This window comes from Hypomesus nipponensis, chromosome 5 (genome assembly GCF_054491055.1).
Source record: "Hypomesus nipponensis isolate SF chromosome 5, ASM5449105v1, whole genome shotgun sequence".
Lineage (NCBI taxonomy): Eukaryota > Metazoa > Chordata > Actinopteri > Osmeriformes > Osmeridae > Hypomesus > Hypomesus nipponensis.
This window is the reverse complement of record NC_140365.1, coordinates 6,754,763-6,779,929: the sequence shown is the minus strand read 5'-3', so window position 1 is coordinate 6,779,929 and position 25,167 is coordinate 6,754,763. Positions and strand designations below refer to the sequence as shown.

Here is a 25,167-nt window from a genome sequence, read left to right as displayed (position 1 = left end):
ATCACACCAGTGGTAAGTAAATAGACACTCACAACAAATGATCTTGTGCTTATATTTGGGAAAATAATCCTTGACCATAATATATAAGCTTATCAATTCATTTGTACATTGATTCCCGATAATAGTGTACAATTAGGCAGAAGCAGCAAACTCATTTGTTTATCCACTGACATAATAGTGTGGGTTCTTCATCACAGTCAGCATGACAGGAGCACCCTCTACTGGCGTACAACTGCAGTGCAGGTAAAAACAGAAAGCATGGATGAAGAGTTGCCAAGAGGCACAGATCTAGGATCAGTTTTCCTCTGCTCCTCTCCTCTCCAGTCCCAGACTTGAGCACCTGCAGCCTGATCCCAGACCAGTGTATGAGGCAACTCCAGAGTCCAGCAGCAGGGCTGCCTGTCCCTCATGCAGACTAGAGCAGTGAGCAGAAACAGCTGGATAAACCAGACTAGAGAGCTGGGCTGAAACACACACACACACACACACACACAGACAAACACACACACACAGACACATGCATATCCCAACCCGCGCAGAAAGCAGCAGAGCAGCGGAATTGTACAGCAGCCTGTTTGGCACATGACCCAGTGGAGGTGATATGTTGCATGGATTCAATATCAACACAGGGAGGGCAGTATCTTACACACACAGTAGGAAAATAGAAATTCATCACGATGCTGCGCTGCAACAAATCCCCTCCGTTCCACATGTCCCATATCCCACGTCCTGATGTGCGGTCATGAGAGACCAAATGAACCCCAGCCCTCGCCCACAGTCAATGTCAAACTAAAGGACCACAAGAGTGCTCCACCAGTCCCGCTAGTACATAGTCCTGGAGACAACTCCTCCCACATCCTGACCCTCGACGGCAGCTCCCTGTGGAGAGAAGCCCAGGTGGGGTCATGGTCTCTGGTCGTTCCACAGCTACAGGGAGGCCTGGTGGCATTCGGCCCCTTGCTTGTCTTGGAGCCTGGTCATCTGGTGGGTTCATATCAGGATTTCTTCCCAGCAACCTGCACGTTCTGACAGCTGACTGATCCGTCCACCTTGCTGACGTTCATGGAAGACTCGGCCTCCGATCGATGGAATGGTGGCAGGGATTTATGAAGATGGTGTTGAGTGTTTCTGTAAGTGTGTGTGTGACTGTTCTGTATGTGTGTGAGTCTATGTGAGTGTGTGTGTGTGTTTGTGTGTGGTGATTTAAGAGTTGAGCTGTCCTTCACATCCCCTGTTCCGGGAGGAGAAGTGATGAGAGCATTGTTCGATAACAATGATGCATACAGTTACAGTACGTGTCTATCATAACCAACGAGTGTGGAACAGTGGCCAGGTGTGACAAAGATGTGAGAAGAGAATGTCTCTCCATCCGGATCATTCTGAGGGTTCCGTATGAATCGGTAGGAGGGGCGGAGCCTCACCTGACTGGACAAACTGCTCTCTCCCAGAATCCGTTGCAGGTAGTCAGTGGAAACTCTGCCCTCTTCCCCGCGACTCACGTTCTTCACAAACCTGACAGACACACGCATGGACACACACGCGTGGAAGTCATGCGGTGTGTGTGTGTGTGTGTGTGTGCGTGTGGCGACAGGTGGAGGTGTCTTGTCTGAGGGAGGACGACGCTGTGCTCTTACCACTGCCCCTCACAGTCCTCCTGGTGCAGCTGGATGACATCACCGCTCCTAAAGACGAGGTCATCGGTGTCCGTGGTGAACACACTGCTGTCGACCATGACCCGGTACCTCCCAGGGACCTGTTAGAGGACAGCAGAACACTCAGCCTTACTGCTGACACCGGGGGTTTGATTCATTTAATAGAATGAAAGAGTGGGCGAGCTCTCAGCTTCCTGGATCCTGAGACAACGTAACACTTCCTGTATACTCTCTGTTGAGGATAGTTTTGATTGGAGCCCCCCCGGCTGTCAGTCTCACCAGGGGGGCGGGCTGATCGTCCTCCTCGGAGTCTGACAGGTTGGAGAGGTCTGTGGCAGTCCAGTCCTCCAGACCTTCACAGATGGCCACCGAGTGGGCGGGACCCGGCCAACCTGCAGGTGACAGACAGCTGCTCGAGCCAATGCCAAAACCGCTGTCCATTCTGTGTGTGTTTGTGTGCAGTGACTCACTGCGTCGGCTGAGCCTGGGCTGGGGTGACAGGACCACGGGTTCGCTGAGGGTGGGGCTGGTGCGTCCAGGACCAGCCTGCGGGGCGCTGTGGGCGTGGCCGGGCAGCGTGCTGTGAGGGAGGATATGGAGACAGGCTGAGCAGCCGGCGATCTGGGCGGCGCTCCAGGGCATGCACACCGGCACACGCGCCAGACTGCCAGAGACACACCGACACACGTCACGTCACCATGACAACATCCACCTGTCCATCACAGCATCGACGAACACCCATGACAACGACAACATGCCGACATGCTTAAAAACCACACAGCAACTTCTCGGTGGAAACCCCCCACGTGGAAACACTCATGCTGACTAGAAACCAGGGTTTCTGGAAGGTTCAAGTAGGAGGTTGAGAGAAGGGATGTTGGAGGTCACGATATGACAGAAGGATATGAGAGGTCATAGGTCGGGGAGGTCAGAGAAGGCCATAGGAGGGTCATGCTGCAGGGAGCGTCACCTTTCAGCCGAGGGCGGAGACAGAGGGTTCTCTGGAAGAGCGAGGGGAGGAGTCTCATCTGGGGTAGAGGGTGGGGTGGGGGATGGGGGGTGGGGGATGGGGGGTGGGGGTTGGGGAGATAGGGGAAGGGTAGAGAGAGAGGGAGGGGTAGAAGGGACTTTAGAACTGCAGGATGTTGACCCACATCCAGCATGCAGACAAACATGACAGACAAACTAGACCACAACAAATACTGTAGGAGGGCCAGGTAAACAAGCAAACACCAAACAAACAACAGCACGGGCCAACACAAATGAGTTCGATTACAAAACAATCAAATACAGCAGAAACCTTGGTGCAGTTTCTGCTGATTGGTCAGAACCTTCCGGATCTCTGACAGCCAGGCCACCTTCATCTCCAGTGTGGCAGCCTGAAAACCACACAGCGAGACACTGTGTCTGCATGTCTGCGTCTGGACGTGTGTGTGTGTGTGTGTGGCTGTCCACTCCTCACCTGCACGACATAAACTTCCTCCCGGCCACTGTACCAGAGCTCAAACTTCTTGACATCTCCTTTCACGTTCTCTGTGATGCCCACAGCACTCATCTATAAATACACGCGCGCACACACGTTGACATAGCACTCTCCATTCGGTCCCATTCGACATTCCGTTTTCCCGTAACCCCTAACCTTAACCCCAACCATAACCCGAAAGCCTAACCTGAACCCTAACCCTTAATGTCATTTAAGCCCGAACACACACACACACACACACACACACACACACTCCCTCCCAGGTGAGGACAGCGGTGGGTCCGTAGGGGCGCGGGGAGACCTCACCCTGAGACAGTGTTTGAAGCTGTAGAAGGGCGTGCGGTCGTGGCTGTCGGCCTCTTCGCGCCGCTTGCAGAAGAGCAGGGCGTGTTCGTACAGGAAGAGGTGGCGCTGCATGGGCTTGAAGCGCGCCAGCTCCTTCATCCTGGTGGCGGCTCGCTTGTAGCTGATCCACACGCTAAAGGAGCCCTGCATCAGAACCCTGCCCAGCTGGCTCAGGTCACCCTGACACACACACACACATGATCACAGGTAGCCTCCACTGGCCTCTGTCCCTCATTCCAGCCAGCGCTTTTCAGGAGTCTCCGCCCCCCCCCCCCCCCCCCCCCCAGTCCTTACCTCATATCCTGTTATGGCGATCTGGTGCATGGAGTCGTTGACGGACTTGAGGAGATCCAGCATGGCGTCTAGAGCCTCCCGCAGCTCAGACAGGAAGGGGCTGCCGGCACTGTGCTTCACCAGCTCCTGGGGAGGGACACAAACAGGGGTTGAGGGGGTCGAGGGGTTAGGGAGTGGGACAGGGGGAGCAGGGGATGGTGGGAGGTGGAGTTCTATCACCTTGAGCAGCAGCTGGTACTTGGTGAGGCGCTGGACCGGCTTCAGCAGGTACGAGTCCAGACCCAGTTTGTGCTCCAGCTTCCTCTGGCACTCCTACACAGAGATCCAGGAGACAGACTAGATAGACTAGAGACACGCTCGAGAGACCAGAGACAGACTAGAGAGACTAGAGAAAGACTGAAAAACACCAGACAAATTAGAGATGTGAGAGAAGCCTGGAGAACTGAAGAGACTACTAGACCAGAAACAGCCCAGCACAAAGAAGAAATATACCAGGGAGAGACCAGAGTCTATTAGCCAGAGGTCATTGAGACCAGTGTGTGTGTGTGTGTGTGTGTGTGTGAGAGAGAGAGAGAGAGAGAGAGACAGGGGTCAGAGCTTGTGGGACTGTCTGGGTTCACAGCTATACTTCATACCTGAAAAAAGGGTGAGTCAGAACACTGTCGCCATAGCAACTCGGATCGAGGCTTGTTTTGGCAGTAGCGCTCGTACACCTGGAACTTCTCTTTCTGAAAGCACACACACACAATTATGAATATTCCTGATGTGACTATGGCACAGAGGGCCAGATGACTGTGAGGTCAGAGGTGGACAGGAAGTGTCTCACCCTTAACAGGAAGCAGGCGCCCACTCGCTCTGGAGTCTCCAGGCAACCCTGCAGGTCCTGCAGGAACACCCTGGACATGACACACACACCGACACACGCTCACCAAACATGCCTCTCCAACATAGACTTGGTGTGCGTACGTGCGTGTTTACGGTTGTGTGTTTGAGGGTTTCTGTATGTGGGTGTATGTTTCAGCCTTGCCTGCTGTGGAACTGGTAGATCTCTGGGATGTTTCCAAAGAGGACCTCCTTCTTTTTACGGAGGTCAGAGGACAGCAAGAAGGAGAGGGAGGGATTATCCATCTCTGCCCTGTAACCCTGCACACACACGCATGCACAAACTCACTCATTGTTTCTACCCAATGTTAGAGAGACTGTGTGTGTGTGTGTGTTCTCAGTGTTGTAGCTGACCAGTAGCACAGACAGCAGCTCCTCCACATACAGTCTCTCGGTCTCAATCAGCTCCTTCATGATGAGGCTGAGGAAGAGAGGAACAGAAAGAAAGAAGGAGAGAGAGACAGAGAGACAGGGAGAGAGAGACATTGAGAGAGGCAGAGAGAGAGAGACAGAGAGAGACAGAGAGACAGGGAGAGAGAGACAATGAGAGAGACAGAGAGAGACAGAGAGACAGGGAGAGAGAGACATTGAGAGAGACAGAGAGACAGGGAGAGAGAGACATTGAGAGAGACAGAGAGAGACAGAGAGACAGGGAGAGAGAGACATTGAGAGAGACAGAGAGAGACAGAGAGAGACAGTGAGAGAGAGCCAGAGACAAAGAGCTAGTTAGTTTGACCCTGCAGTAAAAGGTCAGTGAGTAACTGATTCTAGTGAAGCCAGACAGACCGTTTGAGTTGTTCAGGACTCTCGTCCGCTTCGGAATCTGAGGTGAGACAGCTGCGGTTGTCATGGTAATCATGCATCACCTCGATCTGTGGTCAACATGACATCATTAGGGCCGAGGCTGGGCCAGGGTGGACATGGCCGGGCAAAGATGACTGGCCTGTTGTCACATTGAAGACAAGACACACACACACACCTTGCGTGCACTGGGACTTCGGCGGGACGCCCTCTTGCCGGGTAAAAGGTCAAAGGAGAATCGGGAGTTCAGCACAGAGTTGAAGTCCATACCTACACACACATACATAGTCAGCACTGCCCCACACCGACACACACAGACACTCTCAGAGGAGTAGGGATTGGGGTGTGGGGCGGGGGGGGGGGAGCCAGGTGGGTAAGAGGGGGAGGTGAACCTACTGTGTTTGGGGGAGAACAGGGGCGACCTGCAGGCCTTCTCGGTGTGTTCTGGGCGGGGAGCCACCAGCTGGATGGGTCGGGCCTGGATGTCAGCCAGCTTCCTCAGACACGCCTGCCGAGTCTGCACCATCCCCTGGACCACACCCACCTTCTCTGTTACCATGCCGATCTGAGACTGGGGGGGGAGCGGGGGGAGCGGGGGAGCGGGGATGGAAGGAGGGAGGGAAGGAGAGGAGGGAGAAATGGAAGGAGGGCGGGAAGGAAGCAGAGGGGGAATGGAAGGAGAGGAAGGAGGGAGGAAAGGAAAGGGTGGATGGAAGCAGAGGGCGGAGGAAAGGGGGCAGGGAAGGAAGGAGGGAAGGGAGGGAGGAGGAGGGGTCCATGTTAGTGGTGAAGACTTGAACGTTAGGAGGAAGCCCGTTCGAACGGAGAGAGAGAGAGAGAGAGAGAGAGAGAGAGAGAGAGAGAGAGAGAGAGAGAGAGAGAGAGAGAGAGAGAGAGAGAGAAGGAGGACAGCTCTGTCCTGCTCACTAGGGGAAAGCAGCGGGGTGAGGAGGGAGCAGGAGGGAGGGGGCAGGGAAGTGAGTGTGAGTGTGTATGTCACCTGTAGCTGAGGGGTGAGAACAGCCTCAAACTCCAGGCTGAGGCCGTCAGGGGAGTGGCCGAGGAAGGAGGGCGCCCCCTCCTGGAAGCGCTCGATGTCTCTCAGGGCTGCCGCCGCCCCCTCCTTAGACTGGAACCTGTCAATCAGCTGGCTGGCCAGCAGGTAGGCTCCCTGGTCGCACCAGTGCAGGGCCTCGACACACACACACACACACACACAGAGTTTAACGCTTTATTTGGAGTCAAAGATATAGTCACACTTCATCTGCAAAGTACACCATTTAAACTAAGGACAGCCCTGTACACAGCCAGGACAAGAAAGAGATCTCCCCAGAGAGAAACAGGCTGCCATGGCAGCAGACAGTGTAGTAAACCCTGCCCACTATTAGACTAGTCTTGGTGGTAGACTTCCAGCTTTGCACAGGGCTCGAACTGTTCTAAACAGTGTCTGCCAACACAGGACTTCTGTATTTGTGTTAGCGTGTGTGTGAGTGTGTTACCTCCTCCAGACGCAGTAGCAGGTCGCGCGAGCGGGTCAGGGCGGCTCGTTTGGCTCGGATGGCGGTGGTGATGACATCACAGTGATGTCGTAGTTCGTTGCAGCGCTGTACGATGAGGGACATGGCGTAGTGGTGGCTGGCCGCCAGCTGGTGACCGTGGAGGATGATGATCTGGGCTCGGCCCATCTCCTCCTGCCCACACACACACACGCAAGTTTACACAACAACACAGCCTTACACAGCTACACTCTACAGTTCTACAACATCACGCTTTAGACCATGAAGTTCTTTGTACTTAAAAGTGCGCATTGTGTGTTTGTACCAGAACATGTACTGTGTGTCTGTGTGTGGAAGGTGTGTGTGTGTGTGGGGGGGGGGTATATGAGTGTGTGTGTGTGTGTGTGTGGATGGGGGGTATATGAGTGTGTGTGTGTGTGTGTGTGTGGAGGGGGGTATATGAGTGTGTGTGTGTGTGTGTGTGTGTGTGGAGGGGGGTATATGAGTGTGTGTGTGTGTGTGTGTGTGTGGAGGGGGGTATATGAGTGTGTGTGTGTGTGGAGGGGGGTATATGAGTGTGTGTGGACCTCAGCATGGAGGTCCAGTGTTTCCAGGTCCTTCAGCAGCTGTTCATTCTGAGCCACGGTAGCTCCGACAGACGCCAGCCCCTTCTCCTGAGCAGAGAGACGCTCCAGCACGTCTTCCATCTGACACACACACACACACACACACACACACACACAGACACACACAGACACACACACAGACAAACACAGACACACCATCATCTAATGCTGAGAATAAACCAGGTGTTTATATTTAGTGAGTTCTCAAAACCTAAAAATAGTATTTGTCTTCAGGGAGCTTTGACAGTGTGTGTGTGTACAATACCTCATGGAAGCTGATCTCATATCTGAGCAGCTGAAGATACTGTTGCAGCTTCAGGTGGTGCTTTTCAAAGAAGCCGTCAAACGCCATCTCCATGTCCCTGAGCTGGGCCAGCAACCTGACACACACACACACACACACAGATACTATAGTAGCATCCTGCGGAGATGAGTATCATTATCAGCATCAGTGTTCCCATGGTGAGCCACCTCTGGACAGTGTCCCTGTCCTGCTTGATATCCCTGTCCTCAGCCCCGCTCTTCTGGGCTGACTTGGCTGTCTCGAGGTTAGACAACAGGTTGCGCCCTTCCTTTGTCACACTCCTGATGTCATCCTGGAGACACACAAACACACACACACACACACAAACACACATGCATCGTGCATTGAGAAGCCTTTTCACCGTCAGTACCATAACAGCAATAGGCAGCAGCAATGGAACTAATCCCACAGCTAGCTCCACCATCCCAGCTTGACCCCTGACCCCGGGGCTGCTACCTTCATCTGGCGGTACTTGTCGGTGTGCGAGCGGAGGAGGAGCTCGATGGCGTCGGCCTCGTCGGGCAGGTCTGTCTCGGCCAGCTCCGAGCCAAAAGCCTGCAGCAGCTGAGCAATGTCTTTTACCGTCACCGCAAAGCTCTCGATCGCCTACACACACACACACACACACGCACCCACACACAGCTGCATTACTTCATCCTACAGTGGTTCTCTGTGTGTCTCCCTTACTTCCACAAAGAGTTTGACTAAAATATTCTCAAGTCAAGGCTGATAGCTGACCGTACAGAACAAATGCTGTCGTTGTTTACCGTGCGGAGGACAACCCAGTCGCTATGGCAATACTCCAGTGTTCCGGCAAACTCGGAGTTGAGCTGGTTCTCGTCAATGTAGCGCAGGAGGTCAGTGACGGAGCTCAGCATCACCACCTATCCGCCATGACAACCACAAGACAACATCTAACAAGGTAACTAGAATACTAAACATGCTTATGATATATTTACAGAGAATGAAAACCAAGTGTTCTTGGCATTAATACACTGACAGCAAGTAGACAAAAAAAACTACTTTACTACCATTTGTCTTACCAGGTTTAAACCACCATGCATTTCCTTACCGGCATTTTGAGCAGGAAGTCGTCCTGGCTGAAGCGGAAGCCCAGGTCGGTGCCGCTGGAGGAGGGAGTACCGGGGCTGTGGAGCAGGCTGGTGGGCCGCAGCACCAGGACCAGGTGGAGGTTCCCTGGGAAGGAGGTCTGGAGGAGGGGAGATGGGGGATGGGAAGAGAGGATAATAGAGGAGATGACAGGTGAAGCGATGAGAAGAGTTAAGTGGATGGATGAGGGAATGGGAGGAGAAGAGAATGGAGATGGGAAGAGACGACGTGTGATGGAGGAGAGTGCAGAGCAGGGTTGAGGAGAGGAGGGGAAAGAGATAAAGTCAGTCAGTCAGCTTGTCAGCCAGTGAGTCAGTAAGCTCGTCAGTCAGTTAGTTGGCCAGCCTGTCTGCAAGCCAGCCTGTCAGCAAGGCGATTAGTCGATGTAGCAGCAAACTACACAGCGATTAGCAGCTCTGCCTCCCAGACTGTCAGTCCTCTCTCTAACAACAATAAAAGCAAAGTAATGTTCTGTATCTCTCTGCAGTGTTTTAATCATTGTTACCTCAGATGAACTAGTCTTGTTTGGGTGTGTAATGCATATCAACAAATGCCTAAACAATGCATTCAAATGGTAACGCTCAAAAAACAATAAGATAACCGCACTTTTAGAACTGATGAAATAGCCCTTTAAATGCACACTACACTTTTAAGGTCATATATCATTCATGATTCTTATTCTCAATGTCAACAGACCGGGCCACCTACATGATAAGTAGGAGTGTGGGCCTGGCCCCCTGAGCTGTAGTATAGCCGTCTTCTTCTAGTACTTCATGAACTGCTCATGTTGTCAAGCAGAACACGGTGGTCCAAAACAGCCACCTAGACTACACCCTACCTGACACTGGCATGTCCTCTGACGACACCCCGCAGACCGAATCGCAAACATTTCACATCGTGCATAAAAATGATTTAAAAGTTGAAATGCAAATTCCTATTTCATATACGAGGAATTCTGCAACACATAGTTTTTAGCTTAAGTTGCATGCGTTTCCTTAGCCCATGCCGCAGTGGCTTCTAATACAGGGCACCATGCCGGGCGAACATCGACTTAATCTGCTGCAATAACCCGGGAAACAGCTACAGTGGCTACTTCTACGCCTTACCGCGGCCCTCCGCAGACGGGGCAGTCCCCTGAAAGGGTTGCCCTCAGACATAATTCCAAGATTGGATGTTGGGGGAATATTTTTTCCCCTACTCGAAGCTGCACAACTTCCCTCCCTCCATCGGTGTGGGGGAGTCTGCGGGACTCGGGACAGCAGTGAGCAGCCGCAGCATCACACTGCAGTGGCCACAGAGCGGAGGAGAGGAGCGCGTGTTCACTCTTTGCACATCATCGCTTTCTGAGTAGAAACACATTAAGACCAGGCCTGACGTAGTATAAATGAATGTGTATGAAATGTACAAAAATAAATACAAATTCACAGATCAGTGTCGAACTGCAGCTCTTTTATTTTTTTGCCATACCCTATACGCACATCGCTGGCAATTCATAATGTTATTACCACCTTACTATTTAGAAATAAGGCCGTCTACTTCAGAACAGGTAGGCTACTCTATTCATCGTTAGATGGCGTCAGCTCCCAATGAATAACGTGGATGCAATGCCTTAGGCATCTTGTTTTTGAAGCATAATTTATCAAAAATGTCAGTATAAGACAAATTAACCCGTACAAAGGTAAAGAGACACAAGGTGACCACTCTGTCCAAATGTGTTTTAATTGCCAGGCATAATTTCAACAACATAACCTGAGACAGATGCAGAGGAAAGGCAGTGGAATTGGCATTTATTTCACATTTGCAAATTCACTTCCAAAACTAAAACTTATTTTCTTACACAACATCTCCACTGATTCCAACAATGTTTGTTGATGGGGAAACGCAACTATAGAGCAGGTCTGTCCTGCCATTTCTTTGGTACTGCCATTACACAATAATGATGCCATATCACTCCCGCCCCTACTGTGTGCCGCGTGGTTACAGGGTTTTAATGGGGAGCAGAGAGAGCTGAACCTACCCTAAATGAAAATATTATTAACAATCTATCGCTCACTATCAATACGGCTTCCCCAGTCCCACTACTGGTCTGCAAGGAAACACACCGAAGTACATACACACACACGCACACACGCACGCACGCACGCACACACGCACACACACACACACACAATCTTGAGCCTTGAACACTACTGGTTTTCAGTTACACGACGATTGAATTGGTTCCCTAGTTTTAAAACGTCATCAGAACAAACACTGAATTGTGAAACGAGAATGAAATAAGTCATTGAAGACCGAATACAGTGAGTCATATTTACAAGTGTACAGTGTGTGGGTGCTACAGTAAGTATTAGAAGAATGTTTCTCTGCAGAGGGGGCAGGTGGACTTGTTGCTGGAGGTGAACCACTTGTACTGTGAAGGAAAGAGAAGGACGAAGAGAGAGAGATAAAGAGACCATGTTATTGTATTGACAGAGGGAGAGGTACCGAAAGCCAAGCAATAAGCAACATTCAATACACCTGTGATCAGATCCGACAGCAATACAAGAAAATACCTCATGGCACAATACATTGAAATACCTATCAAGTATGTGTGTTGGATGTGTGTGACTCACCAGGCAGGCAGAGTGGAACTTCTTCTTGCAGGTGCGGCAGGCCTTCTTGGGCAGAGAGTAGTTGGAGCCGTGGATGACGGAGAAACAGATCATGCAGTCCTCCACCCCCTCGAAACGCTTGTCCACGTTGTTCTTCCACAGAGCCAGGCCCTCCATGATGCTGCCGTTCTGCACGCATGCACACACACACACACACATACACACACAAACACACACACATACAACAGGCTTAACACAGCATTCTAACCTCAGCCGTAGATATGGTACATAAGAGCGTTCCTACCTGGTGTGTGAGGTATACTGTGTGTGTGCGTGTTCCTACCTGGTGTGTGAGGTATACTGTGTGTGTGTGTGTGTTCCTACCTGGTGTGTGAGGTATACTGTGTGTGCGTGTGTGTGTACCTGGTGTGTGAGGTATACTGTGTGTGCGTGTGTACCTGGTGTGTGAGGTATACTGTGTGTGCGTGTGTGTGTTCCTACCTGGTGTGTGAGGTATACTGTGTGTGCGTGTGTGTGTACCTGGTGTGTGAGGTATACTGTGTGTGCGTGTGTACCTGGTGTGTGAGGTATACTGTGTGTGCGTGTGTACCTGGTGTGTGAGGTATACTGTGTGTGCGTGTGTGTGTACCTGGTGTGTGAGATAGGTGCTGAGCTGCAGCATCCAGTTCCTCCACTGCTGCACGGCGACGCCCACCCTGCGTCCGCTCTCCACGGTGATGGAGCCCAGGGGGTAGTTCTGGGGCAGCTGGATCACCAGCTCGATGTAGATGTCGTCCACCGAGTAGGTCGCTATCACCTCCCGGGCCGCGGAGCGCGCCTTCACCTGGGGTGGGGGCAAGGGGTGGCGGGGCGAGGGGTGGCGGGGCGAGGGGTGGCGGGGCGAGGGGTGGCGGAGGGTGAGTGTTCAGGACATTTCTAGGCTTACGTCTTCAACGTAGAATGGGATCATCGGACATAATGCTGCTCAGGGTCTGAGTGACACACACGCACACGTCCCGTAGGTCCCTAAACTCACGGTCATGCTGTCGAAGGTCTGGGTGCTGGAGTGGACCGAGGAGATCTCCTGGGCTGAGAGCACGGGGCTGACGTAGCGGCTGGTGAACTTGTCCACGGCCGTGCACACCCTCTTCTCCTGGCTGGTCCACCACAGGCGCACCATGGCGGGCAAGTCCTGCACCGCGCTGTAGTACACGCCACAGGCCAGGTGGGGGAGCTCCCACTGCACGCCCCCGCTCTCTGGAGACGGGAAAGGCAGGAGAGGAGGAGAGAGACAGGCGGACACAGCGATGGGGAGAGTGAGAGCAAGAGAGCGAGACGAGTGGAGTGAGAGAGACGTGAGTAGAGTAAGAGAGTTGTATGTGAGCTTAGTCGTTCCTTTACTGTGCATTTTCTCCCAAACAAATCAACAGACCGTGGAAAACAAAGCCCAGTAAATTGTATCAATGTTTTCCTTCAAGAGTGACGGTGTGTGTAATACTCACTGTCGACGTCCAGAGAGAGGCCCTCAGTGAAGAAAGTCTTGGTGTCCTTGGCTACAGTCTCCGCCCCCTGGCCCGGGTAGGCGGGGTTCTCGGGCATCAGCCTGAAGAGGTGGAGGAGGAGCTTGTGAAGGGAGCGGGTCTTCTTCAGGTACAGAGAGTACTGCACACGCAACTGGAGAGAGAGGAACATGGAACAGCCAGGTGAGAACGGCGCCACTCCCCGCCTTACTTGGACAGGAACCCCGGATCTGAAACAACTGGATAGGTAGCAGCTGTATGGAGGAGCACATGCTGTCACCCATCTCGTTATGCTAGATCTGAGATAGCCTCAAGGACAGAAGGGCCCACTGTTGAGAGATATGCACACACAAGCCTTATGGGGGGGGTTATGGAGGGTGCCAAGGAAGGAAGTGTGGGAAGGAAACAGGAAGTGGCCTTGGCGGGAGACTCACGTGGGAGGGCGACGACCTGAAGAAGGTGAGGAGGAGTTTCCAGGCCAGCAGGTATCCCAGGATGCACGAGTACTCGACGCTGAGGGGCTGCACCACGGCAAACTCGCCCACCTGCACCCCCGCCAGGATGCTCTCACACAGGTCCTCACAGGCACACAGCATAGACATGAGGGCAGCCGGGGGAGACCTTCACACACACACACACACACACACACACACACACACGCAAGTTAAAACTACAATACGTATTTAGTAGGGAAATGAGCACCCAGCCCACACACCCAGTTTAGTGACAGTGGGGGTGGGGGGTGGGACTCACAGGCAGGGCTCCTCCTGGTCGTCTTCGGCCTTGCTGCTCTCTCCATCTCCGTCACACTCTGGGAGCTGGGGCATCACCCTGCAGGACCACAGGGAGCCGGGTCAACACCTCCTCACACGCTAGACAAACCAGGGTTCCCCGCAGCACTTTGCCGTTAAGGCGGCCGCCTAAGCAACACATGCCTGCGACCATAACTACGTTGTAGTAAAAAATGTAGTAAAAAAATGAGCGATATCCGCCGTGTTAGTCTGTCCTGTTTTCTCCCTGTCATTCTAAATCGTGACCAACGCCAGTCTCCCTTCTCTGCAGAGCGCATCAAAATGCACTTTTCGAGAAAACCCCTCTATAAAACCACTGCCCCTCCCACACACCCCCCCCCTCTCCTCTTACTTGTCCAGCATGTGGTAGACAGCGAGCTGCAGCGGGCGGGCCTTGAACAGCAGCAGAGGGCAGAGGGTGTTGAGCAGCGTCTGCAGGGCCTCGGGGAGGCCGCTCTGCTGGCCCGCCACGAAGCGCGGCGCCAGGGAGTTCTTAGTGAGCTGCTGCACAGGCACCAGGCTGAGGGCCACGCCCACGGAGCGCAGCACAGCCAATGGGAAGAGAGGGTCGTCTGGCTCGGGGAAGACGTCTACGGAGGGGGTGGGGGGGGGGGGGGAGTGGAGGAGGGGCATGAAAAGGAGGAGGATGATGCACCGATCACGAAGGAAATGGTCTCCAGGGAGACACACACACACCCACACATCCTACCTGTGATTTTGACTGGCAGGGGTAGCAGCAGGCTGTAGATGCCTTCTGTGAAAAAGTCTGTCCATTCCCCAGCCAGCTCTGGGGGGAGCTGGTCGGCCACACCAGCAGGGGGCGCTGTGAAGAACTGGCTGAGCTTCACGATGAGCTCGGCGTTCTCACACACAAACAGCTGGACCCAGGGGTTCCACATGCTACTGACGTTCTCACTGGCGGTCTGACAAGATGGAAGGAGAGAGAGAGGAAGAGAGAGTTAGACATTTGAAAGAGCGAGAGAGTTAGACAAGAGAGCGAGAGCGAGTTAGACGAGAGAGAGCGAGAGAGCGAGAGCGAGAGAGCGAGAGCGAGTTAGATGAGAGCGAGTTAGACGAGAGCGAGTTAGACGAGAGAGCGAGAGAGCGAGTTAGACGAGAGAGCGAGAGAAATACGAAGAGTTGCGGGGTGAACGGTGACAACAGTTGAACGTGCGGCAGCTTCTCACCTCCAGCCAGGCCAGCATGGAGCACAGCAGGAAGTCCCACTGGCTGGCCCCGAGGATCGTGGGAGATCGAGTCACCAGCCAGGACAGGAAGCGAATCATCTCCACGCCAAGGGTCAGCTGAGCTGCGCTTACCTCGGAAAGATTGCTGACAACCAACACGCACGATGAGCGAGCTCTTCATGGTTAGTACGAAGGGCGTCCACCACGATGTGTGTGTGTGTGTCTCACCTGTTGAAGAGGAACCAGTCCTCCTTGCTGTTCCTCCACTCCATCAGGGTGGCCAGGACAGCGTGCAGGACCCCCTCGTCCACGGGGGTCTCCGCCCTCAGACAGCAGAGCAGCGCGGCCACACACCCACACACTCCTGAGACACACAACACCCCGTCACTCTCTACGCGCGAGTGTGTGTGTGTGTGTTACTAGAAGAGTTGACACGCAGCATGCTCACGCGAGATGGATGCGTCACCCTATCTTATAATCGATATTCTTTGAGAGTATGTGTGTGTGTGTGATTATGTGTGTGTGTGTGTTCTCTTACGGTCATCTTCCTGCCAGTTGAGTATGCCTGCTGTTGCCATGGCGAGGAGCGTCTCCCTCTCCTCTGTGCTGAGGGTGGGGCAGAGCACCTGCAGGGTACTTAGAGTGCTCTCAGACAGGGGGAACCAACTGACAGAAACACAAAAACTCAAAATGAACCTCTGGAATAACAGTCAACTCAAACGCTTTCTTTCCTATTCAACGTGTCGGCCAATTCAAATCACTTGATGAACTCGCGTTTTCTGACCTGTCCAGGCTTCCGTACAGCCTCCTGACAGCAGAGGTGTCGTGACTGGCGGAGGCAATTTCTGTAGTTTTGCGCATGTAGTCCTGTAGGGTCAGAGACCACAGGCCGCCCTCCTCCGCTGACCTGCAGAGACCCGAGAGAGAGAGACAGCGTGAGGAAGCAGACTGTTTACAGACAACACTGCATCCAAACACCCTGACAGACCCAACAGAGACAACAGCATCTGTTCTCTGGGCCTTCCAGCAGATGTAAGGCAGAGTGTGTGTGTGTGTGTACCTGCTGTAGAGGGTGTCCAGCAGCTCACTGGCTGGGGTAAGACAGGCTGTTGCCTGGGGCAGGCTCCAGTCAGTCAGCAGGCTGTGGTAGTCTGACACCATGCCAGGACTGTACTCCATCTCTTTACACCACTGCACTGCATACAGCAGCTCTGGAACTGGAACACACACACACACATTAGACCTACCTATAACAGTTCTATATACTAAAACATAACAATAAAATCTTCTACATTACCCTCATAGCTACCTGACATTTCAGGCGCAACTTAACGCGATGGATGTGTGGGTGTGTACCTGTGTGTCTGAGGTTGGGTAAGAGCGAGGGGGAGCACGCCCCCTGCTGGTGGTCTGAGGTCAGCGTGGCGCCGGGCAGCACCTTCCCCAGCAGGGCGCACACACACAGGTGGGCTGGCAGCCTGCCAGAGAGCTTGACCCTCCACACGTCCACGCAGGGGTAGTCCCTCAGCACCCGCAGACGGCCACTCAACAGGGGGGTCTTCACCCACTGGGGGAGGGGCGGACACGGGAGGGGGAGGCCGAAAGATTAGATAGCACTTTATCAAATACATAAAAAAAATAGCCCTTAAACGTTTAAATAACAAAACGAATAAAGAGAGAGAAAAGTCTCAAATCGAAACGTTTTGACGGATGAGTCAGGCCAGACCTGAGGGGGGAGGGCCTGTCTGATCCGGCTCCACTCTGATTGGCTCGGAGTCAGGAAGGACAGGAACTGGGACAGGACCGGGGAGTCTTGTCGACAGACCGAGTTAACAGTCTCCACCAGACTCTGCACCGCTAGAACCAGAACCTGGAGACTGAGAGGGGAAACACCAGAACAGCCGCTGGAATCAAACCCAACACACACACACACACACACACACACACCGACATACAAGTAGAACAGAGTCCACCCTGAAGATACAGCCGTATGTGGATGTACAAAAGCATACTATTCAGCCTCCAGAAAAGGTAGTGAACATGTATAGGAGTTGATATCTGTAGCCAGGAATCACAGCAAGAGATCACCAGTCATCCACCTCCATGTGTCTGATCCTTGTTGTGAGTAGGCATTCAGGTTCATCAGGCTCACCTCATCACGCCCAGAGAGGAAGTGAGCAGCTGGCTCTTCACCCAGAGTGCACTGCTGTGCAGGAAGCTGCCCTCCCTCACCTCCGACCCACAGCGATGGAGCAGCGAGTGCACGCCAGCCACACACGCCTTCTTCAGTTTACCCAGCGACGAGTCTGTAAGGAACATGGGTACGTTATTAACACACACACACACATACACACAATCCTACATGCACCCTAACCCACAACGCTATTAACTAACAAGGGCGTGTCCGCCACAGCTACGACCACGGTTTTGTGGGCCGGCCAACCGACCTGACAGAGCGAGTTACACAGCTGCTGGTAGCAGCTAATAAATAGAATATTAATGTGAGTGTCTGAGTGTGTGTGTGTGTGTGTGTGAGTGTCTGTGTGTCTGTGTGTGTGTACCGGACAGGTGTGTGTTGGCCTGGTCCTGGGCGGTGAGCTGGAAGACGGTGAGCAGCAGTTCCTCAGCGGAGGCCAGCAGGAGGCAGTCTCGCACAGACGAGAAGAAAGTGGACGCCACGTCACACACAAAGGAGACCAGGGGCTCCATGTCGCCGGCGTCAGACAGCCCCTTGGCCTCCGACAGAGTGGCGTGCAGCTTGGCAAGGATGCGCTCCACGTACACCTCCCCTATCAGCGCCGCTGGAGACACACACGCGCGCACACAACGACGACGATCACTCTCACGTTAACAGATCTACTGATTCTGTGTGTGTGTGTGTCTTTGCGTTCTCACCGTTGTTGTGATGCTGCGACAGGACCAGACTGATGAGAGCCCAGCTGCTGGCGTGTTTAACAGGGACCGGGGCGGGTCCGGAGCCTTTCATCCCCACCTTACACAGCTCCTCGGCCAATCCCAGCAGTCGTTCACCCAGCACAGAGCCCTTCAGCCAATCAGCACATGCCTGTAGAGTTGCAGGTGTTGAGCAGGCCTATGGGAGGGGGGGGACAACGACAAGGTTAAAGTACAAAGAGACCGCTGTTTAGACTGAGTGCACTCTGGTGAATTAAAGTGAAAATTACACTGTTTACTGTTGGTCAAATAAATTACCTTCTGTATAATTTGGAGTAGAATGCCCCATTGTAGATCCATCTAGAGAGAGAAGAGGGATATCATCTCAATTCACAAGACATAAACATGTGCTCGTGAAGCGAGTGCACGCGTGAACGCGCATGTGCAAGTGTCGGAGGACGCCGGTTACCGTGGTGATGTGGTTGAGGATGCGCGTGGTCTCCTGGCGGGAGCAGCAGCGCAGCGAGCTGAAGACCATCTCCACCAGGAAGGGGCTGTCCCTCCGGCCTTCCTGGCCCAGCCACGACACCACCCGCTCCAGGAGGAAGCGCACGGCAGGGTTGGCACCCCAGCTCTCCTCCCCCCCCCCTCTCCCCTCCTCCACCCCCACCTCCTCTGGTCTCAGGAGCACCTAGGGATGGACGTGGGAAAGGTTTAGCCGAAGTGAGCTCTTCATCGATCCTCTACGGTAGCACGTAGTAGTTGGCAACGGACTAGCATGTGGCTAACATTTGGGTAGTGACATGCCGGGCTATATTGATTCAGGCCTGTTACTCTCTTGAATGACTGAGGTGAACTTACACCAAAGACCCTGGGAGTGGAGAAGGAGCGCAGGAGGAGCGAGAGGAAGAGGAGGTGCCTCTCAGAGTCCTTTTCGTTCACGTACACCATGTCCAGCTCTGCCAGCTGACACACCAGGTCCTCCAGGTGGCCACTCCTCAGGGGGGGAGCTGCCGTCCCCTGGCCCCCCAGCTCGGTCACCTCAGGCTGGGCACGCTTGTCTGCGACCTCCCCTTGGCATCCCTCCTCCACCTCAGGCTCAGAGAGGCAGATCTTCACCGCTTTCTTCTTCTTGCTGTGCTTCCTGGTTCCTCTCTCGGGGTGCTGCATCACCTTGAGGAACCAGGGTCAGCAGAACAGTTAGGCCGAGATAATGTGAAGGCATGACTGACAGGAACATGGCCATGTTTTCTGGGTTCAGTTCCCAGGACTTAAGGACTCCACCCTGTCACTCACCTGCAGTAATGAAGCCACGCCTTCTAGGGCTTTCAGATCTGCTTCCTCACAGTCCACATAGCGTGCGCACAGAGTCCCCAGCCCCTCCCAGAAGTCAGCCAGCAGCCTATGGAAGGTGGCCTCATCCCCATTAGACCCGCCCCCACCAGCAATCCCTGCCCTTTTCTCCCATGAGACGAGCATGTCTGTGACCAATGAGAAGAGCGGACCGCTCTGGAGGGATGGGCTTTCTAAGGCGCTGTCCAATAAAGGCAAGAGCTGGGTAGAGGGAGAGAGATGTTTTACTCAAGACAACCTGATGGGGTATTACATCCTGCGAGAGAGACTGTGTGTGGGCTCACCTGCTCTGAGATGAGCATGGTCTGAATGCGTCTCTGTTGCTCCTCCTCCCCAGTGTTCTGCAGCAGGCTGTATCTGAGGCACTCCACAGCGGCGCACACCACCGCCGCGTTCTCCGACGGACTGGACACCGCGCGCTCACTGGAGAGACTGACACACACACACACGTACACCCGTGAGCTAATGTAGGTGTCCTCGCATCGGGGTGACAGGATGGGAGCCACGAGGAGGGGAAACACACACAGCCCTACTCACCCCTGTATGAGCGAGGTGAAGAAGGTGGTGTAGAAGTCCAGGGGGGGCTCTGTGACCTCGGAGGGCAGCTTGCTGATGAGGGGCAGCAGGTTGGGGTGGAGGGCTGTGGCCATGCCTCTGCCCCCCTCCCTCAGTAGCGCCCACAGCTTGGGCAAGACCCCCTTCCTGGCGTTGACCTGCGTCCAGCAGTCCTGGATCAGAGACACAAGTAAGGGGGTCAGTTCCACGTTGGGGCTGATGTAATTCAATGCAAACACACACACACACACACACACACAGACACTTACAGGGATGCTGGAGAGGACATGGAGCACTGCCTCCCAGAGGGGGGGCAGTACCACGGGGTCAGTGTCGTCTACGCTGAGCAGAACAGCAGGACAGGCCCGCGGCGCCTCAGCCTGGACCAGCCCAGGGGTGTGTTCACACAGGGCTGACACCACCTCAAAGAAGGCCCCGCGCACCTGGGGAAAGACACACGCAGTTTCGATGTTTAATTTGAGACCGTGAGGCTACATTTGAGGCAAAAAAATCAATTTTCTCTGCATCGCCAATTTCCAAATGTAAGTATGAGGAATAAATACTCTCGATTCTCCAATAAAACTACTCGTATTTCTCCTGTACCTGTGAGTTCTTGTGCTTGCTGTACTTCCAGAACTTTGCCTGTGCGATGAGATGTGCCAGTCTGTCCTCCAGGGCCTGTCTGTCAGCCTGGGGCAGGCTGGACAGCAGCCTCTTCACCCCCAGCAGGGAGCTGGTCACCATGCGCAGGAACTTAGCCTCTCTCTCCTCCTCAGGGACATACCTGGAGAACCGAGACAGATGGTAAATACATAGACAGGCAGCCATGAGAATGAGAAAGACAGGCACAACTCTCCTATCTTACTGTGGGTCACTCAGAGTGTCTGCGGTTTCCTTCAGCAAGTTGTCCTGAAGTACCTAAAGTATGGAGATAGGAGCAGGATGACCTCTCTTCACAAGCATAGTAGCCATTACCAAACACCCATCATCCCCACCACCACTCCTTCTCCTCCTCTCCCCACCACAACCCCCGTTCCTCCACACTCACGTTGAGGACCTCGTCCCTGCAGAAGCTAAGGGCCTCTGACTGCTTGCTGGGGGGGAATGCGGCGTGGAAGGCCTGGCAGGCAGCAGAGGCAGCGGGAGGGTACGTGTCACACTGGGCCAGCAGCCAGTGGCCCATCAGGCTTTTCAGGAAGGGGGCCAGGCTGCGGTGCACTTTCAGGACTAGCTGCTCAAACGCCTGCTGCGTGGCTTCCCGCACCCGACGGTCATGGTCCTGGAGGCCACAGCAGATTAATGTGAAGTTTTGTTTGATCATCGAGGAAACAGTCTACTGTAATTCATTCAACCATCAGTGGAGAGGCTCCGCTCACCACAGATATCTTGCAGTATATCCTGGGCCAGTAGGGGAGGACTCCCTTGACCACATCTGCATCCCGCTCCTGACACATGGCGCCAAACTCCTGGACCGCCTAAAGGACAGAACAGATCCCTTCAACTCTTTACAGGACAGCAAAAACGTCTGTTTGAGGGAGTGGGATACCTCGTAGCCAGGGTCAATGTATTCAAAGATGATCGCTGCATTGACAGCTGATCACTCACGAGCAACATCCAGTTCTCACCTTTAGTTTGGTGACAGTATCCCTCTTTGACAGTTTTCGTAGGACAAGGCGGAAATCCCCGTCTACTAGGTTGTCTATCTCTTCAGCTCCGTGAACCGCTGGTACATAACCCAGTTCAGTAGTAGCAGAGCTGCCAAAGCCCACAAACCCTGGCAGGACACCACTCTCTCGGGCAAGTAGCTCGGCAGCTCGACCACTACTAGAAGGCTGCAGGTGGGACATGAACAGATATGATCAGGTTTGAGCTCGCTATATCAACCAGAAGCATCAACGAAGGTGCGATGACTGCTACAGTTTGCTAGCTAACATTGGCTAGTTTAGATCGATCCATGACTTTACCTCGTTGATTCTGGTGGTGTGACATTTAAAAAGTACCAAAAGTTGAGCTAGCTAGTTAACACTTTTAGCTGTGTAACTACAAAACAAGCCAAATAGAAAAACAAAAGTTGATGGTTAGCTAGCCAACATTATGAAAGGTACCATCTACCCACTGTCCTTTATGAACACATGTACGTATCATATAGATCATCTTACCCGAACATTTCCCTTTGTTCGCTGTTTATTTTTGCCTCCCATCTTGTGTGTTTATTTGTAATGGCTTGTTAATGTAACGATCATCTGTGGTTGTTAGCCACTCAGCTGAAACCCAAGCATGGGAATTGTGAAACACGTCACAGATTGTACTCGGAAGTAAATACCCGGAAACATGTATAAAATAAAAGATTACCACTGATTATTTCGTTATCATTGCAAATTGTTTGATATTAAATTGTTATGGTTAGACAACTGGGTCAGACCATCTCCAAAATTGTCTGATCTAATAGCCTACATTTTTAGATATTTAATAAATCTACGGATCTAAAAGTTGACGCAATGTGACGTCATCACGTAATCTAGCGACTTTGCAGAGAGCCAATAGCGACATCTGGTGAGATTTGTTTGTCAACACTGAGTGGGTTGGATATGTTAGACATGAAGGTAGACATTCAAACTGAAAATTGATGTGTTAAAAGCAGTAAAAATGGGCAAGGGTAAGGATTTGAGCGACTTTGACAAGGACCAAATAGTGATGGCTAGACGACTAGGTCAGAGCATCTCCAACGTTGCAGCTCTTGTGGGGTGTTCCCGGTGTTACGTCCCAACTGGTTCCCAATTTAACTGGTTCCCCAGCTGTGCGTGCACCTATCAGTCTGCCTCTGTCACCAGATTCGTCACAAATTCACAAACATATTACTGGCGATTTTCAAGTCGGATCTCATATTTGCTGCGGCAAATATGAAAGTAGGCCTATAGGCTACGTGCGCACTACATTAGGCTACCATTCGCGACAAAATAAATGGAGACAAAATAAAACATTTGCAGACTCGCATGAAGTGGGATTCGATCACACTAGAGTAAAACCATAAACGTTCCACAGGCTGTTGACTAACACCACGAGCTATACCAGCTCACTAAATATGATCGAATCGTTAGGTATTTCTTAACTACATTGGCCTTCAGGTAACATTTTGAATTGGCTTCTTCTGATTCAACTGGTTCCCATAGACACTACCCGAATGTAGGCTTACTATGCACGTATTTGGGGTTGTTTCGAGGCAATAGCCGTATTTTCCACGACATCACAGCTGCTTCTGACACCACATATTACAAATTCATACTAAGAACGTCGCTGCTAACCCAGACGATACGATAAAAATACGCTTAACACAACATGGAAACATTCGTTTCCTATGCGATTTCGTGTAGCCTATTGCTGAGTGTTTCTTCGCTATATCTTTTGAAATCAATTCATTTCATAATTGTATATTCTGAACAAATGTACTGAGCACTACATTACAGCCATTCACGCCATAATAAATGGAAACTAAGAAAATAAAAGATTCGAGTGGTCTTCGATCCCACGAGCAAAAACACATACAGAGTGACAATCCTGTGCATTACACCGTAAGCTACTGGAGCACGTGAGTAGTTCAGGAACTCAGTCACAACTTGATTAACTACGTTGGCCTTCAGGCAACAAGTTGTTTAGGTTCTTCTGAATCAACTAGTTACCGTAGACACTACCAGAATGTAGGCTACTCATCACGTATTTGGAGTTGTCTCAAGGCAATAGCCATATTAACCACAACCACCATTTGTTCAGAATATACAATTATGAAATGAATTGAATTCAAAAGATATAGCGAAGAAACACTCAGCAATAGGCTACACGAAATCGCATAGGAAACGAATGTTTCCATGTTGTGTTACGCGTATTTTTATCGTATTGTCTGGGTTAGCAGCGACGTTCTTAGTATGAATTTGTAATATGTGGTGTCAGAGGGAGCTGTGATGTCGTGGAAAATACGGCTATTGCCTCGAAACAACCCCAAATACGTGCATAGTAAGCCTACATTCGGGTAGTGTCTATGGGAACCAGTTGAATCAGAAGACGCCAATTCAAAATGTTACCTGAAGGCCAATGTAGTTAAGAAATACCTAACGATTCTCTCGCATTTTGTGAGCTGATATAGCTCATGGTGTTACTCAACGGACTTTGATGCGTTTATGTTTTTACTCTAGTGCGATCGAATCCCACTTCATGCGAGTCTGCAAATGTTTTATTTTGTCTCCATTTATTTTGTCGCGAATGGTAGCCTAATGTAGTGCGCACGTAGCCTATAGGCCTACTTTCATATTTGCCGCAGCAAATATGAGATCCGACTTGAAAATCGCCAGTAATATGTTTGTGAATTTGTGACGAATCTGGTGACAGAGGCAGACTGATAGGTGCACGCACAGCTGGGGAACCAGTTAAATTGGGAACCAGTTGGGACGTAACACCGGTCTGCAGTGGTCCAAGGCTCATTGATGCACGTGGGGAGCGAAGACTAGCCCGTATGGTCCGATCCAACAGACAAGCTACTGTCGCTCAAATAGCTGAAAACGTGAATGCTGGTCCTGATAAAAAGGTGTCAGAGCATACAGTGCATCGCAGTCTGTTGCGCATGGGGCTGCGTAGTCGCAGACCAGTCGGGGTGCCAATGCTGACCCCTGTCCAAAGCCGAAAGCGTCTACAATGGGCACGTGAGCATCAGAACTGGACCACAGAGCAATGGAGGAAGGTGGCCTGGTCTGATGAATCATGTTTTCGTTTACATCGCGTGGGGGGCCAGGTGCGTGTGCATCGCTTACTTGGGGAACACATGGCACCAGGAGGCACTATGGGAAGATGGCAAGCCGCTGGAGGTAGTGTGATGCTTTGGGAAATGTTCTGCTGGGAAACCTTGGGTCCTGCCATTCATGTGGTAGTTGATTTGACAAGTCCCGCCTACCTAAGCATTGTTGCAGACCATGTACACCCTTTCATGGAAATGGTATTCCCTGATGGCAGTGGCATTTTTCAGCAAGATAACGCACCCTGCCACAAAGCAAAAATGGTTCAGGAATGGTTTGAGGAACACGATGAGTTCAAGGTGTTGACTTTGCCTCCAAATTCCCCAGATCTAAATCCAATCGAGCATCTGTGGAATGTGCTGGACAACCAAGTCCGGTCCATGGTGGCCCCGCCTCGCAACTTCCAGGACTTACAGGATCTGCTGCTGACGTCTTGGTGCCAGATACCACAGCACACCTTCAGAGGCCTAGAAGAAGCCATGCCTCGACTCGTCAGTGCTGTTT

At 52.3% G+C, this 25,167-nt stretch overlaps 2 protein-coding genes across 3 annotated transcripts; both read right to left on the bottom strand.

Annotated features, from left to right (window-relative positions):
* Nucleotides 1-54: 54 nt before the first annotated feature.
* On the bottom strand, nucleotides 55-10,234 carry mcf2b (MCF.2 cell line derived transforming sequence b). 2 transcript variants are annotated; one of them, XM_084698125.1, is made up of 27 exons: nucleotides 10,100-10,234; nucleotides 8,956-9,093; nucleotides 8,651-8,767; nucleotides 8,340-8,489; nucleotides 8,051-8,175; nucleotides 7,845-7,959; nucleotides 7,541-7,660; nucleotides 6,957-7,148; nucleotides 6,458-6,649; nucleotides 5,854-6,028; nucleotides 5,636-5,727; nucleotides 5,443-5,528; nucleotides 5,011-5,077; nucleotides 4,802-4,917; nucleotides 4,601-4,670; nucleotides 4,410-4,502; nucleotides 3,994-4,086; nucleotides 3,775-3,900; nucleotides 3,442-3,660; nucleotides 3,115-3,207; nucleotides 2,953-3,031; nucleotides 2,623-2,680; nucleotides 2,123-2,316; nucleotides 1,932-2,044; nucleotides 1,635-1,753; nucleotides 1,422-1,512; nucleotides 55-1,231 (listed from the first exon to the last, which is right to left on the bottom strand). In XM_084698125.1, the coding sequence occupies exons 1-27, from the start codon at nucleotides 10,148-10,150 to the stop codon at nucleotides 1,223-1,225; spliced, it is 3,093 nt and encodes a 1,030-aa protein (XP_084554251.1). In that variant the 5' UTR covers nucleotides 10,151-10,234; the 3' UTR covers nucleotides 55-1,222. The 2 variants fall into 2 exon arrangements, with proteins under 2 accessions (XP_084554251.1, XP_084554253.1); XM_084698127.1 differs by having other exon boundaries at nucleotides 5,854-5,986.
* Nucleotides 10,235-10,691: 457 nt separating this feature from the next.
* On the bottom strand, nucleotides 10,692-22,222 carry ltn1 (listerin E3 ubiquitin protein ligase 1). The gene is made up of 32 exons (XM_084698590.1): nucleotides 22,042-22,222; nucleotides 21,508-21,714; nucleotides 21,259-21,357; nucleotides 20,931-21,161; nucleotides 20,748-20,800; nucleotides 20,486-20,666; nucleotides 20,152-20,325; nucleotides 19,865-20,055; nucleotides 19,612-19,759; nucleotides 19,271-19,528; nucleotides 18,836-19,147; nucleotides 18,444-18,665; nucleotides 18,293-18,334; nucleotides 17,978-18,173; nucleotides 17,644-17,883; nucleotides 17,235-17,388; nucleotides 16,809-16,959; nucleotides 16,439-16,649; nucleotides 16,143-16,299; nucleotides 15,867-15,989; nucleotides 15,621-15,748; nucleotides 15,311-15,446; nucleotides 15,083-15,227; nucleotides 14,605-14,818; nucleotides 14,248-14,485; nucleotides 13,858-13,935; nucleotides 13,539-13,725; nucleotides 13,087-13,258; nucleotides 12,621-12,841; nucleotides 12,234-12,428; nucleotides 11,606-11,773; nucleotides 10,692-11,403 (listed from the first exon to the last, which is right to left on the bottom strand). Exons 1-32 carry the CDS (start codon nucleotides 22,081-22,083, stop codon nucleotides 11,341-11,343), a joined length of 5,337 nt encoding a protein of 1,778 aa, XP_084554716.1. The 5' UTR covers nucleotides 22,084-22,222; the 3' UTR covers nucleotides 10,692-11,340.
* Nucleotides 22,223-25,167: the final 2,945 nt, after the last annotated feature.